General features: G+C 50.5%; 1 protein-coding gene across 1 annotated transcript; it reads left to right on the forward strand.

The window, feature by feature from the left end:
* The first annotated feature begins 27 nt into the window (after positions 1 to 27).
* On the forward strand, positions 28 to 17,674 carry Dhx38 (DEAH-box helicase 38). Its single transcript, XM_040737137.1, has 27 exons — positions 28 to 182; positions 2,733 to 3,072; positions 3,393 to 3,580; positions 4,054 to 4,158; positions 5,044 to 5,191; positions 5,314 to 5,432; positions 5,611 to 5,687; positions 6,098 to 6,253; positions 6,700 to 6,861; positions 7,037 to 7,144; positions 7,526 to 7,638; positions 8,872 to 9,009; positions 9,313 to 9,499; positions 9,652 to 9,837; positions 10,096 to 10,236; positions 10,589 to 10,699; positions 10,792 to 10,908; positions 11,080 to 11,187; positions 11,481 to 11,593; positions 12,236 to 12,444; positions 12,545 to 12,699; positions 13,053 to 13,208; positions 13,300 to 13,434; positions 13,556 to 13,681; positions 14,111 to 14,206; positions 15,899 to 16,020; positions 17,201 to 17,674. Exons 2-27 carry the CDS (start codon positions 2,750 to 2,752, stop codon positions 17,283 to 17,285), a joined length of 3,684 nt encoding a protein of 1,227 aa, XP_040593071.1. The 5' UTR covers positions 28 to 182; positions 2,733 to 2,749; the 3' UTR covers positions 17,286 to 17,674.
* The last annotated feature ends 555 nt before the right edge of the window (positions 17,675 to 18,229 follow it).

Here is an 18,229-nt window from a genome sequence, read left to right on the forward strand (position 1 = left end):
TTTCTGGGCTACTCTCGATGGTATTTTTTGACGGATAGAGCATCCCGCGCAGGGCATTGTGGGACAATGATGGCCGCTTTCAAACAGCGAAATTTACCTCTTTGAGACCGTCAGGCTGAGCAGTGTTCGCGCTGGCGTCCCCAAATCAGTGGCAGACGGTCCCGAGAGTCGTGCCTGGTGAGGTGAGCATCTCTTCCTCTCCCCAGATCCGTCCTTCGCCCGCCATGGCGGCTCCAGGCGGCCGGGGTCGGTTCGCGGCTTAGGTTTTGGGCCCTGGTTTCAGAGTTCCTCCTGTCCTTGTGACCCAACTTTCTCTACTCACTTAAGCGGTCTTGACTTTGTCCCTGCTATGGCCACATCCTGGTGTTTGGGAACGGCCCCTAACCTGTTACCCGGTTCCTGGAGAGCTTGGATAGGGCTCCCGGTGCCTTCCTCCTGTCTCCCCGAAGTGTCTCCATTGCATCTGGTGGTCAGTCTATAAGTAGAATGCTAACCGCAAAGGGCAGGGAGCTTTTGTTTTTTAAAATCGGTATTGTTGAGAACAATTGACACAAGGACACATGCAATTGCTGCCCAAGAAATCCATTGTGCCTCGTTAGCTACGGATCCTTCTCCATAACCTGGCCCTGGAGTTCCTTGCTTGCTATTTTGAGCGGACTATTAAATCCTTCCTTGTCCTGTGTTGTGGATAACTTCTTGTTATCCAGAGAAATGTTTGAGTTTTTGTTCCCTTTTAATAAGATATTTATTCACTTGTTATAGCAATCAATAAGACAGACAGCCCCTCGCTTGTATAGAAATGGCATTTTAGGGCATAGGTCACCATTCAGGTAACTGGCGTCTGCGTACCTCAGGCTTCCTGTCTGGATTTCCTCATATGTGTTTAGATGTAACTTTCTTTTCTTGTTCCACCTGATGAAATTTCCAAATGAAACTCTTGTTTGTTCATCCACACCGAGTTGCAGTACTCCTTGGTAGTGCTATACATGTCCTTTAGAACATGGCAAAAGAAGTTTAGATTCCAGAGGTACAGATCCTATGCTTTAACGACTTATTGGAATGAGACTAATTATCTGTGTGTCCAGCATAGGTTCATGGTGTTAGGTAAAGATGAATGTGTTATCAGCTGGGAACCCATGAGATCTTGCAGTCTCTTAAACACTTTCCTGAAATGCCATTTCCTTAACTTAGCGTTTCTCATAAGTAAGTTTGGTGAATGCAGATTCTTATTCAAGAGATTTTGCCTTTTTGCCTGCTATGGGGAGCTTTTTTTTTTCTTCTTTTGCACAAAACACTACTGATTACAACAAAAGTCACCAAGTGTATAGAATATGGATGGTAAAATTATGCCCTTACACTTATACTCTCTAGAACCTGTGGTTCAAAGGGGTTGGGGATGGGTGGGTAGAAGAATGTATATATGTATATAAGATATTAGAAATTAGTAAGGAAACTAGTCAGTATATAGGAGCATAATAGCAAATGCACACAAATGAACAACTATGGTTCATGTGCAGTGGTTAGATTCTCAGAGTGGTTCTGTGGATTGTATAGAGAAGTAATAGCTAACCAAGGTCGCTGCTTACTCTCACAGAAGCAGAAAATGCCAAGAGCCTGGATACATACATACATATTTTTATGTCTGTTACTAAAGAAGCTCACATGAAAAAGGCAAGCATGTTTGGTTGATGTTTGGAGGCAGTAAGCCAGTGGGGATGGTAAAGATGATGATGGTGATTCTTAAGTGGGAGAAAGTATATCCTGTAGAGGGTGAAATTACAGGAGAATAAATTAGATAATGGGTAGGGGAAAAATATATGAGCGAGGGCCATGGGTATGAATTAATATCTCACTAAACAGTCTAGCTGGTGTGAAATTCACTATGTATCTCAGGTTAGCTTCAAATTTGCCTTCCTCTGGAGCCTCAACCTCTTACCTGCTAAGATTACAGGTATGAATCACCATACGTAGGGCCAGAAACTGGATTTTAATTGAGGTTTCTGACTTACATCTAGTTCCCCCTCTAGTCCCTTTGTAGATGCCATTGTATTCCAGTAAGAAGCCTTTACTGAAGTTTATTGTCTGGATGATACCCTCTTGATCCTATGGCTTGCTCTGTGTATATGTGTCTCTGTGTCTTTCGTATATGTTGGGGTGGGACCTGGGAAGCTTTTTGAGATTGTCACTTACACTTGGTGGGAAAGTCTTTGGAAGTAGCAAAGGGGGCTGGAGAGGTGGCTCAGTTGGTAAAGTGCTTTCTCACAAGCATGAGGACCCGAGTTCAGATCCCCAGAACCCATGGGAAAGTCATGAGTAGAGGTACTTGTGTGCGGAAGAGGCAGACACAGGCAGATCCCAGGAGCTTGCTGACCCACTAGCTTGGCTGAATTTACTCTCAGTTCAGTGAGAGACCCTGTCTCAAAAAGTGAGTAAGGGAACAAATGAGAAAAACACCTGACATTGACCTCTGACCTCATGTGCACACAGTGCCTGTGTACCTGCATGAATTCTCTCTCTCTCTCTCTCTCTCTCTCTCTCTCTCTCTCTCTCTCTCTCTCTCTCTCTCTCTCTCTCTCTCTCTCTCTCTCTCTCTCTCTCCCCCCCCATAACAGGAGATACCCTGGGCTCAATGTAGAGAGGTAGGAGTAGCTAGTTAAATATACTGGTTATTCTGGGGTACAGTAGAATTGAATTTTCTTATGCTCAAATCTAATGCTTCCTGTTCCTTCCAGAGGAATAAGAGCCTGTGATGGAGGACACTTGTGAGGACGCCTCCATCCATCGGCTGGAAGGCACCGATCTGGACTCTCAGGTTGGTGGTCTTATTTGCAAGACCAAAAGTGCAGCCAGCGAGCAGCATGTCTTCAAAGCCCCTGCTCCTCGCCCTTCATTGCTCGGACTGGACTTACTGGCTTCTCTGAAACGGAGGGAACGAGAAGAGAAAGATGATGGGGAGGACAAGAAAAAGTCCAGAGTCTCTTCTTACAAAGACTGGGAGGAGAGTAAGGATGACCAGAAAGATGCCGAGGAGGAGGGCGATGAGCAGGCAGGCCGGAGTGGCCGCAAAGACAGGTAAGCAAAGAGGTAAACATTGGTGTCAGAAAATAGTAGCCCAGGTTCATCTCAGTTCCTGTTGGACACCTAAGAGCTTTAGGATTTTATTGTGTTTCTGTAATACTGGCGGTGGGTAGGAATTGGTAAAGATTTGTGGGGAAAATTCAAAGGCATCTAAGAATTGGTGATGAAGTTTAAACGCCTGGGTTCTTGCCATGTATAGGCCTTCAGCACCAGGGAGATGCAGCGGAGAGGACGTTGCTTGTTGGCATACCCAGAGGTAGAGGAAAATGCTTTCTTCCATGGAAGCCCTGTCCCAGCTGATCTCCCTGTTTCAGGCATTACCGATCTGCTCGGGTAGAGACTCCGTCCCACCCCGGGGGTGTGAGTGAGGAGTTTTGGGAACGCAGTCGGCAGAGAGAGCGGGATCGGAGGGAGCATGGTGTCTATGCCTCATCCAAAGAAGAAAAGGATCGGAAGAGGGAGAAGTCCCGGGATCGAGACTATGACCGCAAGAGAGATAGAGGTAAACTACCTGTCACCAGTTCTGCTGCCCATCAGCATTTGAACCAGCAAGCCATTCTTTCCCTGGTGCAAGAACTTTTACAATAATGCTCATTAATTGCTGGTAATGCAACTGCTTGCTTTGCTTGAGTATGTGGTTCTTGTTTTATTGTGGAAACTGGGGATAAAGAAAATGATGGGTAATCTATTTAAGAAACCAGAGTTTAGTGTAGCATTGGTGATGGAGAAAGGACAGTTCAGCACTAGCCTTGATCATTATTGTCTGTAGCTGAGGTCTGCTACACCACAAAATTCTTGTCTTTTGATTCTTGTTGTGTGTTTGGCCCTTTCTATTCAATGAGAGGATGTGAGTCCTTGGATGATGGGAGTGTGTGGTGGGGTGCATCTGTGCTTGGGGAGGTGTGTGCTTTCTGCCCATGGGTGTGTGTTAGCTTGGGGTATACAGTTTTGAGCCCCATTTGTGACTCTCGGCAGATGAGCGGGACAGAAGTAGGCACAGCAGCAGGTCAGAGCGAGACGGAGGCTCAGAGCGCAGCAGCAGAAGAAATGAGCCAGACAGTCCTCGGCATCGGCCAAAAGGTACCTGAGCGTCCTCTGTGGTGGCAGAGTGAGCTGAGTGGTCAGGCGGTGAGTTGGAGGTTCTGACTATAGTGTGACCCTCTGGAGTTAGGGGGCCTGAGCAAGATGGGTGTGGTCGTGCCCCTCACTTGGGTGGATGTGCTTCCCAAGGGGATAGGCTGTTTGCTGCAAAGCAGGCGTTTCAGATGTCAGGAAACTAGAGATGTGGTGGGTCAAGAAGGATTTATTGGAAAAGAACTATTTGTTTTTAAGATGAAGAGGTTCGCAGAGAGGAATTGATTCCTGCAGCATTGTTTTAAACTGTGAAAGCTGAACTGTTAAATTCAGTCTCTATAAACATTCTCATCACTAAAAAAAAAAAAAGAAAAAAAATTTCATCCCTGCCACCTTAATCCCAGCACTTGGGAGGCAGAGACAGGTGGATCTCTGTGGATTTGAGGCTAGCCTGGCCTACAAAGCTACACAGAGAAGCCCTGTCTTGAAAAACAAGACAACAACACAATTCTCACCACTGTCTTATCTACAGCAAATAAACACAAGGTAATGAAACAGGGCACTAAGCAAGTGGCAGCTGTCAGGCCGGGTGAAACTTCATGATCTGAGTTTATTACCAGGACCCACATGGTAGGAAGCCAACTCCTGAGAATTGTCATTGTGCTGTGGTACATGCACATACACAAATACACACAGCTAAATAAATAAATGCAATTAAGAAATAAGTTAGGAAACTAGGTGGGGTGGCTTATGCCTGTAATCCCAGCACTTTGGAAGCTGAGGCAGGAGGATTGTAAGTTTGAGGCTAGTGTCACCTACATAGAGATACACTGTCTGAAGTCTTGTCTCATTGACATTGGATGTTTACTGTGGATGTCCGTGTGGCCCCAGATGCAGCCACCCCTTCAAGGTCCACCTGGGAGGAGGAGGACAGTGGCTATGGCTCTTCAAGGCGCTCGCAGTGGGAGTCACCCTCCCCAACACCTTCCTATCGGGACTCTGAGCGGAGCCATCGGCCATCCACTCGAGATCGAGACAGGTGATGGGTGGTGGGGCAGCCAGGGTCTTGGGTAGGTGCTAAGAGGGAAGGGGCAGGGAGAGTTGCTGACGGCGGGGAGGACACAGTGAAGCCTAGTGACGGCTGATCTTGATGTTTCCAAGGACTGTGAGGAGCAAGTACTCAGATGACACCCCTCTGCCAACCCCCTCCTATAAGTACAATGAGTGGGCTGATGACAGAAGACACCTGGGGTCAACCCCACGCCTGTCCAGGGGCAGAGGTAAGGCCAGGAGCAAGAGCAGAAGCACTGGTTGGTTTGGAGGCGATGGGGTTGGGGCTGAGGTGGGGGCTGCTGAGTGGAGGCCGTACGTACTCAAGAAGCTGCAGTTTTGCAGTTCTTCTGGTCCCCGGGGTCAGCTGGAGTTGTGTGGACTGACCTGACTTCTGCTTTCCTTTAGGAAGACGAGAGGATGGTGAAGAAGGGATCTCATTTGACACGGAAGAGGAGCGGCAGCAGTGGGAGGATGACCAGAGGGTAAAGGGCGGGGCTGGGCAGGAGGTGGTGGTTATCCCTACAGGTGTGGGTGAACCAAGGGTTTGGAGGGGCCCCCAGCAGGACTGAGGTTAATGCTGGTCTGTCCAGAGCCCTGGACCTTTGGAGAGACAGGCTGCACAGTGATGCTTTCGTACTGATGTGGCTAGTCAGGCGTGTCTCCTGCAGTGAGTGCCTGTGTGCTAAATGTGAGACGTACTGGCACCGCAGCCTGCCCCGTGAAGTCAGAGCTGTCCGGTCTCCTCCTGGCCCTGCCCGGGGCTCTTGTGCTGGTCGCAGGCTGCTCTTGTGCTCTTGGACGTCTTGTCACAGACTGCTGTGCTCCGTGTGGCCGCATCTCCCGCATGCATGTGGCCTGTCCCCGTTCTCATGCTTTGTCTCATCCCCTGCAGCAAGCGGACCGGGACTGGTACATGATGGATGAGGGCTACGATGAGTTCCACAACCCCCTGGCTTACTCGTCTGAGGACTATGTGAGGCGGCGGGAGCAGCACCTGCACAAACAGAAGCAGAAGCGCATTTCAGCCCAGCGCAGACAGATCAATGAGGTGAGGCTGCCGCCGGCTTAGAGCAGAGGGGGGATGCATGGGAGGAGACTTCATTGCCAAGTGATGACGTAACACAGCTGGCTGTTTGCAGACAGGGCCAGGTCAGATATGCCTCTGCGGAACAGGAGGGAGAGTGGGAAGCTTTGGGTAGCTCAGAACACCTGGCTCTTGCTTCTCCCTTCTGCAGTACTCTGTGAGGGGCCTGTGGGGAGAATAGTAAGGCGATGACTGCCTCTGGGTGTATTTTTGTGTCTCTCAGGGCTGATGCCCAGCTGCTTCTTGGAACAAAGTATAGCAAGTGCCTCTGCTTTAGTAGTAACTTCTGACTAAGAGGCTGCAGGATATAGAGTCCCACTAAGATTCTGTCACGTGTGAACTGGCCTGTCAACCTTTCAAGATCCCCTCTTAGTCACAGGCTGAATGTGGCTCTCCTGGTGTCCCCACAGGATAACGAGCGCTGGGAGACTAACCGAATGCTCACCAGTGGGGTGGTCCATCGGCTGGAGGTGGACGAGGACTTCGAGGAGGACAATGCCGCTAAGGTGCATCTGATGGTGCACAACCTGGTGCCTCCTTTTCTGGATGGACGCATCGTCTTCACCAAGCAGGTGAGACCTCTGAGCTAGAGACTTGGCCGTTAGAGAGGAGGAGGGAGGGAGGATTGGTACAGCCGGGTGTCCATTCGAGGGGTAAGGACTCTTTTACTGGTGCCCATGGACAGCAGGCCCTCTGGTTGACTTCAGTGACCAGTGAGAATTTTTTTTCCTTCCCTACTTCCTGCAGCCAGAGCCTGTAATCCCAGTGAAGGATGCTACCTCAGACCTGGCTATTATTGCTCGGAAAGGCAGCCAGACAGTTCGCAAGCACAGGGAACAAAAGGAGCGGAGAAAGGTTGGTGTCTTGCCACCCGGGCTGAGGCCCACATATTTCTTTTCTTACTCCTGTTAAAATCTCAAGAGGGCATGCAGACTCACACTGGCAGTCAGAGCATGTACTTGCACGCATCAAGAAGCCGCCCAAGGAGTACTGTGTTCTACTCAGTCCTAAGTTAGGGCAGCCACAGGGCCTGGTGCCGGGTGCTGGAGGCTTGAGGTGTGGTGCCGGGTGCTGGAGGCTTGAGGTGTGTTGCCGGGTGCTGGAGGCTTGAGGTGTGTTGCCTTGTGGGGATTTACTGTCTGCCAGATGGAGCCGCTCTCCACCATAACTGCTTCCTTCCACTGCCTACAGTCTCGTCAGCAGATGAATGAATTTGACTCTTGTTGTCTTCTTCAGGCTCAGCACAAACACTGGGAACTGGCAGGGACCAAATTAGGAGACATAATGGGTGTCAAAAAAGAGGAAGAGCCAGATAAATCCGTGACAGAGGATGGGAAAGTGGACTACAGGTGGGTAGTCTTGGCAAGTCTTCTGGTCCCTTCCTTCAAGTCTCTTGTCTACTGACTGTGGATTCCCTGGGGGTTCTTCCCATTGACACCCTTGTTGCTGCAGTGATGGTTGTGTAGACTGAGACTCAGGGAGGTTAAGGAATTTGCTTGAGGGCACCCAGCTAGGAAATGGTGATTCAGTTTAGCCCCAGACAGTCCTGTGGGGAGCCCCTGCTCTTTGAGGTCTTCCACGAGGGAAGACAGGATTCCTTTCCTTGGTTGAATTTCAGTACATTACAGTAAGGAGGAACTGACTGGTTTTCGCTGGGCTTTTTAGATACAAGGGATTCTCTGTTTTGGTAGTAACGTCTGTGTTCATAGAGGTTTTATGCAGCTGTTGAGTGACTACCTCGTGGAGTCCCTGCATTGGGTAGGCACTAGACTCAAGTGTCCCTTCCACTTCTCATCCTTTGAATAATGCCATGTCCCATGGGGACATCTTGACCTAGTAGTTCTTTGTACCTCTGTGTGAAGTGTCCCAAATGAGAAGTTGGTATTGCTGGTCTCTAGGTCATTTGGTCCCTTATGTTTCAGTTGTCAGGTGATCAGGGGGACTGAGTGAAGTTAGAAATAGAAACTAGAAGGAGCTTGGGCAGACCTGGGGGAGGAAAGGACTCTCGGGGAAGGTGGGTAGAAGGGTCTTGGGACATGACCGTGTATCAGACACTGATTGCGTACACAGAAACAAGGCAAACATAAGTGAGCTGTTCTCACAGTTCTTTGAAAATGAGACCTTTACACTGTGCAGCCCTATCAAGGGGAGGGAGGAATTCTGATTTATGTTCTGTATAGCCAGCACTTGCAAAACCTCTGTGACTGCGTAAAGTGTGGTACTGAAATTGCCCATCTTCTGTCTAAATCAGTGGCCTGCTGGTTGATTTCAGCTCCTCTTCTGGCCACCTTTTGTTTAGGACAGACAGTCTGCCCACTTGAGAGTCTGCCCTCCGATCCCTGTCAGCTGTTTGCTCAGGGCTCTGGACTGTGCATGATGGATGGATGATGGAGTCTTGTGCCGTGGTCTGCTAGCACCGGAGGCCCACTGAGATGCAGTCTTGGATGGCCAGGCTGCTTTGGTGTCTAGGAGGTTGATTGCTTCCTGTCAGTGGTTCACATTCCTGGGAGCAAGAAGGAGGGCAGCCAACTTAATCCTGAGGGACAGTGTTGGGAGGTCATACATGCTGTTGTGTTTCCCAGGACAGAGCAGAAGTTTGCGGATCACATGAAGGAGAAAAGTGAGGCCAGCAGTGAGTTTGCAAAGAAGAAGTCGATCCTGGAGCAGAGGCAGTACCTGCCCATCTTTGCAGTACAGCAGGAGCTTCTCACCATCATCAGGTAATGTCCCTGTGTTTCAGGGTGGCCCACCCAATGGGGAGGGTTTTTTCCCTAGTGGGTTGGCTTAGGCCATGCTACATGGAGTAAGACGACATTCCTTCCTTTGGTGCTTCAGGGTTAAGTTGGCTGAGTCCCAGACATTTCGTGTGGTGGCTTCTTAGGAGGCTGGTTTTGCATGCTTCTCTAGTCAAGCTGCTTCTTGGAGAGCTAGGCTTCGCCAGAGGCAGCAAGGCTTCTTGGGACATTTTCTAGGATTGCTTTTCCATTCGGGCTGCTCAGTGCATTGCTTGGTTTTCCTTGTAGAGACAACAGCATTGTGATCGTGGTTGGGGAGACAGGGAGCGGCAAGACCACTCAGCTGACCCAGTACTTGCATGAAGATGGCTACACAGACTATGGGATGATTGGGTGCACCCAGCCCCGGCGTGTGGCTGCCATGTCAGTGGCCAAGAGAGTCAGTGAAGAGATGGGGGGAAACCTTGGTGAAGAGGTGAGTGGGCGTGAGATCTGAGCCATGTAGCTTTTTCCTGACAGCTTCTGCCGTTTGTGCTGGAGGCTGTGGTCTGCTTAAGCTGGACCCAATCAGCGGCGGCTAATAATGAGTAATGGTCACTTTCTGAGCTACGTCTCTGATCTCCCCAGGTGGGTTATGCCATTCGCTTTGAAGATTGCACTTCTGAAAACACCTTAATCAAATACATGACTGATGGGATCCTGCTCCGTGAGTCCCTCCGGGAGGCTGACCTGGATCACTACAGTGCCATCATCATGGATGAGGCCCATGAACGGTCCCTCAACACCGACGTGCTCTTTGGGCTGCTCCGGGAGGTAAGGGCTGCGGGGTCTGTTCCTTCTGTGGCTGAGGTGCTCTGGCTGAGGTCCTCTGAAGCTCCCAGGTCACCTGGTCAGCCCTTTTCTTCCTCAGCTGAGTGACCTGTGGTTCATGCTGTAGCTCCATTACTCCGTCTTTAGGGTTGGTAAACCTAATGCCAGCTCTGCCAGCCGTGGCTTCTGCTTTCTTTGTGGTAAGGAGCTGAGACTGGAGGTCCTAAACCCACAGGAGCCTCTGCTGACTCCTTCTCTTAGGTTGTGGCTCGGCGCTCAGACCTGAAGCTCATTGTCACATCAGCTACTATGGATGCAGAAAAATTTGCTGCCTTTTTTGGGAATGTACCCATCTTCCACATCCCTGGGCGTACCTTCCCTGTCGACATCCTCTTCAGCAAGGTACTGAGGCCTCTGCCCGACTCCGTGCTCTGATGACTAACTACGCAGCTAGAGAAGTGGGGTGCAGAGTTGGGGAAGATGTCGTCAGTGCCATGGGGCGAATGGTGCAGCTCCAGAGCTCAGATGGATGTAGACCTGAGCTCTGAGGAAGGTTTTATGGCCTCGCTTCTGAAGTAAGGAGCCTGGGGAAGTACAGCTGTAATTGTAAGGGCCACAGCAGCCGGGCTCTTCCTGAGGTTGGCATCCCTGAGTCCAGTGCTGCAGTCCAGACAGGTGACAAAGCTGTGTCCTCTGGGGAAGCTGACCCGTGACTCTATCGTACCCTTCTCACTGCCCTCTGCTGGTGTTGCAGACCCCACAGGAAGACTACGTGGAGGCTGCTGTGAAACAGTCCTTGCAGGTACACCTGTCTGGGGCCCCTGGGGACATCCTTATCTTCATGCCTGGTCAAGAGGACATTGAGGTGCGTGCTTTGCTCACCGCTGGGGTAGATGGGTGAAGCGTATGCATTAAGTTTTGGCCTCCAGGTTCTCATGACCTCTTCCTGTGCCTTAGGTGACCTCTGACCAGATTGTGGAACACCTGGAAGAGCTGGAGAATGCGCCTGCCTTGGCTGTGCTGCCCATCTACTCCCAGCTGCCTTCTGACCTCCAGGCCAAAATCTTCCAGAAGGTGTGATGGGGGAACTTTGGTTCTGGGGGTCCCCTGGTGCCCCACGAAGGAGGGCAGGAGGAGGGATGGTCCTTTCCTGCCAGAGCAGGTGGGAAATGGGCATTTCTTGCCTGTTCAGTCTTTCTCTCCCAAAGACTTATTTTTCCTCCTGCATGTCGTGACCGGCCCTAGGCTCCAGATGGTGTCCGGAAGTGTATCGTTGCTACCAACATTGCTGAGACGTCTCTGACCGTGGATGGCATCATGTTTGTTATCGACTCTGGCTACTGCAAGTTAAAGGTAAGGGATGATGCAGGAGCAGGGTTCTGGGTCCTCACCTAGAGCCAGTTCAGCTCAGAGGCGCTAAGTCAGACCCTGGTCTGCTCTGTCAGGTACACACGAGAGACTCACAGAGCTGGCATTGATGGAGAAACCCCGAGACTTTCCTGAGTCTCCTGGCTCTCAAACGATGGCCACCTGAGTTGCTGAGACACTTCTCTATAATGAGTAGTAGCTGGGTTTTCCATTGTCTCAGAGCCACTTTTCTTTCCCCTCACTCTGTCCTTAATCAGTTCTTTTGTGTCCCCTACTAGGTCTTCAACCCCAGGATTGGCATGGATGCTCTGCAGATTTACCCCATTAGCCAGGCCAATGCCAACCAGAGGTCAGGGAGAGCTGGCAGGACGGGCCCAGGTCAGTGTTTCAGGTAGGAGCCCTGTGCTAGCCTACTCCTTAGGGCAATGCTGGGACTATGGACCAGAACCCAGGTGGGACCTTCTGTGGTGTTGGCCCTCCTTGGAGCTGAGGCTGGGTGCTGCTGAGGGCTGCCACTTGGTGGTGCTGATGAGTGGAAGGAGACTTTCCAGGGAGTTCTGTGCTCTGAGGTAATGCTATCGATAGGAAGGGACCTGCAGTGAAGAGCATCGAGGACTGCAGACCTTCCTCCAGAGGGTGGGTCTAAGTAAGTGGTGATGCTTTTTCACTTGCCTGATTACTTTCCCTCCTCTGTTTTTATGACCAAAAAAAGAGTAGTGCATTCATTAGAAAATCAGCAAATACATACAGATGTTAAGACAGCAGCAAAACCTTGCTGTAATTCTGTCTGAGGCCCTTTGGCTCCCACAGGATATAGGGGGCTCCAGCAGAAGAGCCAAGGTTAGGAGACAAGGGTTGAGCAGATAGAAGCGAGGGATTGAGAAGTGGATGGGGCAGGTCCCTGCTTGTAGGCTTCGTTGGCTGTTGGGATGAGACTCTTTAATAGTTTCTTCCTAAGTGTAGCTAGTCCGTGTGTGAGGCTGGCAGGCTGCACAGGGCAGGTGCAGCCCAGTCATTGGCTTCTCCCTGGCAGACTCTACACACAGAGCGCTTACAAGAATGAGCTCCTGACCACCACCGTGCCCGAGATCCAGAGGACCAACCTTGCCAACGTAGTGCTGCTGCTCAAGTCCCTGGGGGTGCAGGACCTCCTGCAGTTCCACTTCATGGACCCACCCCCCGAGGACAACATGCTCAACTCCATGTACCAGCTCTGGATCCTCGGAGCCCTGGATAACACAGGTGTGTGAGTGACCAGGAGCTCCGGGGCCTGAGGGACTGGCACATTTACCCTCTTCTATCCGCTGTACCCTGAGTTTCTGGCTTCGCTTTCCACTCTTAGGTGGTCTCACTTCCACGGGGCGGCTGATGGTGGAGTTCCCGCTGGACCCGGCTCTCTCCAAGATGCTCATTGTGTCTTGTGACATGGGCTGCAGCTCCGAGATCCTGCTCATCGTCTCCATGCTTTCAGTTCCTGCCATCTTCTACAGGCCCAAGGTAGGAAGGCTTCTCTGTCCCCAGAGGGCTGGAGGGATCATTGGCAGGGAAGTGGGTCTGCCCTCTGTGTTATGGGCGTGGAGATTCTGCCCTTGCTGTCTTCTCAGGGGAACTGGAGGAGGAGGTGGGAGGGCTGGTCAGTGGTTCTCAGTCTTCAGGAAATTGGCAAGACCATCTTTGATCTTGTAGTATGGTTCTGCCTGAGACCCAATATCTTAGTTTATTTTATTATTTGTTACATTTATTTTTAGGGGTATTGTTGTGTGGGCAGGTCTAGTGTGAGAATCCTCAGGATATGCCCTATGGGTCTGGCTTCCCCATGCCTGTATTTAAAAGTCCTGTTTCTTTTCTAGGGCAGAGAGGAGGAGAGCGATCAAATCCGAGAGAAGTTTGCTGTCCCTGAAAGCGACCATCTGACCTACCTTAATGTCTACCTGCAGTGGAAGAACAATAATTACTCTACCATCTGGTGCAATGATCATTTCATCCATGCCAAGGCCATGCGGAAGGTGGGGTGGCGACCCAGGGGCACAGTCTGGAGGAAGGGGCGGTGTGGTGGAGCGGCGGGCTCCACCCTGTCTTGCTTGTGTCCTGCTCTAGGTTCGGGAGGTGCGGGCCCAGCTCAAGGATATCATGGTGCAACAGCGGATGAGCCTGGCCTCGTGTGGCACTGACTGGGACATTGTCAGAAAGTGTATCTGTGCGGCCTATTTCCACCAGGCAGCCAAGCTCAAGGTGAGCCAAGGAGCCACAGAGCCCTTTTCCTGACACCTGTGTGAAGGCGAAGTCCTTCCTCATGCAGGTGGCAGCTTGTGTTAAGACTGTTGGTGACGTGGCCACCTGCTTTCTCTTTCAGGGGATTGGGGAATATGTGAACATCCGCACGGGGATGCCCTGCCATTTACACCCCACCAGCTCCCTCTTTGGAATGGGCTACACCCCCGACTACATTGTGTATCACGAGCTGGTCATGACCACCAAGGTGAGTTTTGATATTAGGGCCACTGGCTGGAGCTAGGTCTTTGCAGCCCTCTACTGCCGTGTGTACAGCTCTAGAGACTTGAGGCCCTGGTTTCTTTTCTGTAGGGCCTTTCAGGCTGCTTTTCAGCGTGGGGTTCTTGTGGAGTATTAATCAGGGTAACTCGAAGAGTGTGGTGACCTCAGCTGCACCAGAGGATTATCCCCCGCTGGCTGCTGGCAAGAGCAGTCCCTGCTAATGTCACCAGAGGGGCTTTCTGCATGCCCGGGCTTTCCTATTGGATGCTGAGGGCTGCTTTCTCAAGCATAGGGCTTGGAGATGGAGATGGGATGACAATTCCGGTGTCCCTTGCATTTTGCAGCCTTACAGGACTAGCAGTAGGACCCTTCTCATGGCTCCCGTGACCTCTCGTTGTTGCTTTTCTGCCCACAGGAGTACATGCAGTGTGTGACTGCTGTGGACGGAGAGTGGCTGGCGGAGCTGGGTCCCATGTTCTACAGTGTGAAACAGGCCGGCAAATCCCGACAGGTAAGAACCCTAAGCTTCGGGGAAAGCTTTTCCTTCCATCTGCTATAACAGGCTTGTCATCATGCGACCTCTCACTTCTCTCCCCAAATGTAAAAACTGACCCAGCCAACCTGCCTGTCTGGTTTTCTGCACTCCTCCAGCTGGTTGGTTGGCTGGCGCTTTTTACTTTTTAAACTTAATCAAAAACTTCAGATGCTCATAAAACTAGACAAAATACTACGAAGAAGCCGCTGTAATCTAAATCTCTTATCCTCTGTAATTGACATGTCTTATTTTGCTGATTTTTTTTTTTGGTTCACCCCCTTCTTGTTCCTTCTCCTCCTAGAACATTTTGCAGTGTGCCTCCAGAGACTGTTGTTTTTATTCTTAAGTATTTGAGGATGAGTAGGACTTATTCCAGCAACATCTCCTTTATGCCAGTGTCGGTCCTAATAGATAATCTTTTGTGTCACCTAAGTCTCCAGGTCTTATCCAGAGTTTTCCGTCTGTCTCGGAGCTAACATCTCATGATTGATGCACTTGAATTAGGATAGAACATTGTCCGGTGGTTTTGTACGTTAATACCTTTGTTCTGGTACAGGATTTGCTTGCTTTCTTTTTGACATCGATTTATTGGAGCAATTGTCATCTGTCCCATAGAATATTCCACACTGTGCATTTGGCTGATTACTTCCTTCAGTGGTGGCTAACTTGTGTCTCTGTCATGTATTTTTTGGTAGCTAAGGCCTGGTAGGTTTATTTCAGCTGTGAGGACGATACAGTTTCTTGCTGCTCAGGTACATTTGTGATCTGGATTGTGTAGACTGCTCATTTCCTCCACTCATGACTCCATGTCAAGGATGTGGTGTCTACTATTGAAGAACACTTAATCTGTTATTTAGGGGTGCAAAATGCAGCTCTGCTTTTGTATTCCCACTTTTCACATAAGTACCTTCACACCGAGACAAACAGTTCCTTTCTTGCTCATGGCAGCGTCCTCATGTTTCCGTGTACCTCCTGGCATGGTTGTTAGCTCGATTGGAAGAGCGTGTGTACTGGGTTGTGGTAGTTGAGTAGCAAACCACTAGCATGCATCCAATCCTCAGTACTGCCAGAGGAAAGTGAAACCTTGATTTGAGGTTGCCTTGGCAATTCTTGGGGTTGAGGAGAAGACTCACTGGGTAAGAGTGCTTGCTGTGTAAGCATGAGAACTGAAGTTCAAATCCCCAGCACCCATATAAAAAAGCTGGGAATAGCCATGCATGTCTGTAACCCCATTGTTGAGGTTCAGAGTCAGGTGGGCCCTGGAGGCCTAACAGCCAGCTTAGCTGAAGGTAAGCCTTGGTGGACTTCAGGCTCAGTAAGAGACTCTGCTTCAAGGGAACAATGTGGAGAACAACCATCAACTGCCATCCTCCCTCTGGCTTGTGCATGGGCTCATCCATCCACATATGTGTACTCGCACGCATGCACGCGTAAGCATGCACACACAAGAAGAATGTCAGTACTTACTGGCTAGTGTGGAGTGCTGAAGGGTGACTGGCTAAGACTGAATTATCCAGTGTCTATCTTGAATATTTTCAGACAGTCCTGAGCTGTAGAAGGAAAGGTGCCCTTGGTACTGGGACATAGAGAATCACAGGCCTGGGTTCTTGGAGCTGTCCCCAAGCACAGATGCAGCCTCTGCAGCTGGTACCCTCTGCCTTTTTCTAGGAGAATCGTCGTCGGGCTAAAGAGGAAGCCTCTGCCATGGAGGAGGAGATGGCCCTGGCCGAGGAGCAGCTGCGTGCCCGGCGGCAGGAGCAGGAGAAGCGCAGCCCGCTGGGCAGTGTCAGGTGAGGCTTGGCCTTGGGGAAGCACCCAGGGCCAGGCAGGTGAGGTCGGGCTTTAAGAGAAGTCAGTTTAAAGGGACATTGGTACAGAGGTGGCTTTGTGCTGGGTGGTCACATGTGGAGGTGGTTGTTTGGACAACTTGGCGGGCACAGATGTCCACTGCAGTTCTTGGTCATCATCCTGTAGAGTCAGGACCTGAAGTGGGCTGGAGTCGTGGGGGTGGATCTTACAGCTTTATTGCCAGGCAAGCGGACTGGGAAAAAATAGTAGAAGGGAGCCTTGGGCTCCTGTACCTGTGCAGGTATAATGACTGGAGTTAGGTGAACGTGACAGCTGGGCACTGTGGTCTGTCCTCACTCCACCCAGCACCAGCGAGTTTCCTCTTAGGCATGGGGTTCCCATGGACTTGCTCTGCTTTCTGGAGTGATTCAGGGACTCAGGAGAGAGTTCAGTTAATAGATTTATTACTGAAAACAAAGGGAGAGATGTGTGGAAGGAGGGGTGAGCGGATCCTAAATGTGAAGACTCATTTGTCCTTGGGGCTGTTACCATGGCCCGTTGATTTGTGACAGTCTGTACTCACAGGTGTTGACAGTCAGGCACACTCCAGTGAGCTTTGGTGCTCGTGGTTTTTAACTGAGTTCTATGACATTGGCGTGTATGGTTGAGTTATCAAATCATTGGTTGAACTCAGCCTCTGGTCCTCTTCCCCATCCCCTACTCTGGGGCTTAGTCTGGTAGCACATGGCTCAGAGCCTCAGCCCTCAGCACATGACTGGTCTTTTTGACCAGGCCAGCCAGCTCCATCTTACTCCAGGTGAACATGAACTGTCAGGAGTGTTCTGAGGGCCCTTTGTAAGTAGCAGAGATGCCTTGGTCACTTGGCTAATTCCTCCAGGCACTAGGGACAAGGACAAACACATTTGGTGACCTTCTTATCTAGCGACCACGAAAAGAGGTGTCTAAAAATCCATTGTAAATGTTCCTTAACAGATGTCAGGGTGGAGTGACTTCACTAGTCTCCTTGTGGGAGATAGGGGAGCAAGGACTATGGATGAGGTCTTTCAGCCTTGAAGCTGCTGTGCATTGGGTCAGAAAGAGCAAGACCTCCAGGCCTTTGGTCCTGTTGGGTCCCTGCTCAGGGAGAAGCATTGTTCTTACCTCCTTTTTCTGTGTGACCAGGTCCACAAAGATCTACACTCCAGGTCGGAAAGAGCAGGGGGAGCCCATGACACCTCGCCGCACACCAGCCCGCTTTGGACTGTGAGCTGAGGCGGTCTCAGGAGAGGACGGCAGCCAGGTACTGAGCTCTAAGCTCTGCAGCCAAAGCGCCCTAAGGATGCGGACACAAGCTTTCATCTGTGTGTTCACCTAGTCTGGGGCAGTTCCTGCTGCGTCAGCCTCTGCCTGGGGAGGAGGCACTCCTGATGCAGGGCTTGCCAGAAGAGACTGCACAATGAGTAAACAGCTGCTTGAGCAGCAGGAGGTGGCTGGGCCATCACATCCGCATAGCCTGTCCCCAGGACGCTTGGCATGTGAGCAACTTGCTGTGACTGAATCTTTTTTAATCCTTGTGTAAAGTCGCAAGATAGAGGCAGAGGCACTTGTAATTTGACTATCACCGGGAATTTGGAAATAAATATATTATTTGTAAAATGTGATTGCATTTTTAATTTCCTTTCTCTTTCACTGTTCATATCCCTACAGTAGGGACAGGAGAAGCAAATGCCTTGTCCTTTCTGTCCTTGGATAGATCTTTCTAGAACCCTAACTCTGCTCTGTTTATTCTGTTGATATGGGTTTCCTGGGGTCACAAGTATGTGTGCAACATGTTCATGTGCTTATGTGCATATATATGTGAGTGTGCATGCACATGGGCATGTATGAGGAGACCAGAGATGTTGCCCATTTTCCTTATTTTTTCATGGGTGCTGGGGATCTGAACCCATGTCTTCATTCTCACATGGTGAGCACTTCCCTACTGGGCCAGCTTCTTAGCCTTTAGGCAGAGATTCCTGGAGGAGGGGTTGAGACTTGAGAATGGCTCAGGGCATCCAGCACAGGACAGGCAAGCTCTGTGGATACCAGCTGTTTCTGAGGCTGGTAGGCAGGGTGAGGCCTTGATGGCCTACTAATGGAGGGAGGGGAGCAGGGGCTTGGTTTAGCTTTCCCAGGGGGGTTGTCTTCTTTAAAGAGGCGTATACTGTTTGC

The sequence above is a fragment of the Mesocricetus auratus genome, unplaced genomic scaffold (genome assembly GCF_017639785.1).
Source record: "Mesocricetus auratus isolate SY011 unplaced genomic scaffold, BCM_Maur_2.0 Super-Scaffold_6723, whole genome shotgun sequence".
NCBI classification, from domain to species: domain Eukaryota; kingdom Metazoa; phylum Chordata; class Mammalia; order Rodentia; family Cricetidae; genus Mesocricetus; species Mesocricetus auratus.

What these genes read in the sequence shown, in the direction of transcription:
- Dhx38 (XM_040737137.1), top strand. Translation starts at nt 2,750, where the DNA reads ATGGAGGACACTTGTGAGGACGCCTCCATCCATCGGCTGGAAGGCACC. An exon ending in TCCTCGGCATCGGCCAAAAG is followed by an intron (nt 4,159 to 5,043) that starts GTACCTGAGCGT and finishes GTGTGGCCCCAG; the next exon opens with ATGCAGCCACCCCTTCAAGG. An exon ending in TCGACATCCTCTTCAGCAAG is followed by an intron (nt 10,237 to 10,588) that starts GTACTGAGGCCT and finishes CTGGTGTTGCAG; the next exon opens with ACCCCACAGGAAGACTACGT.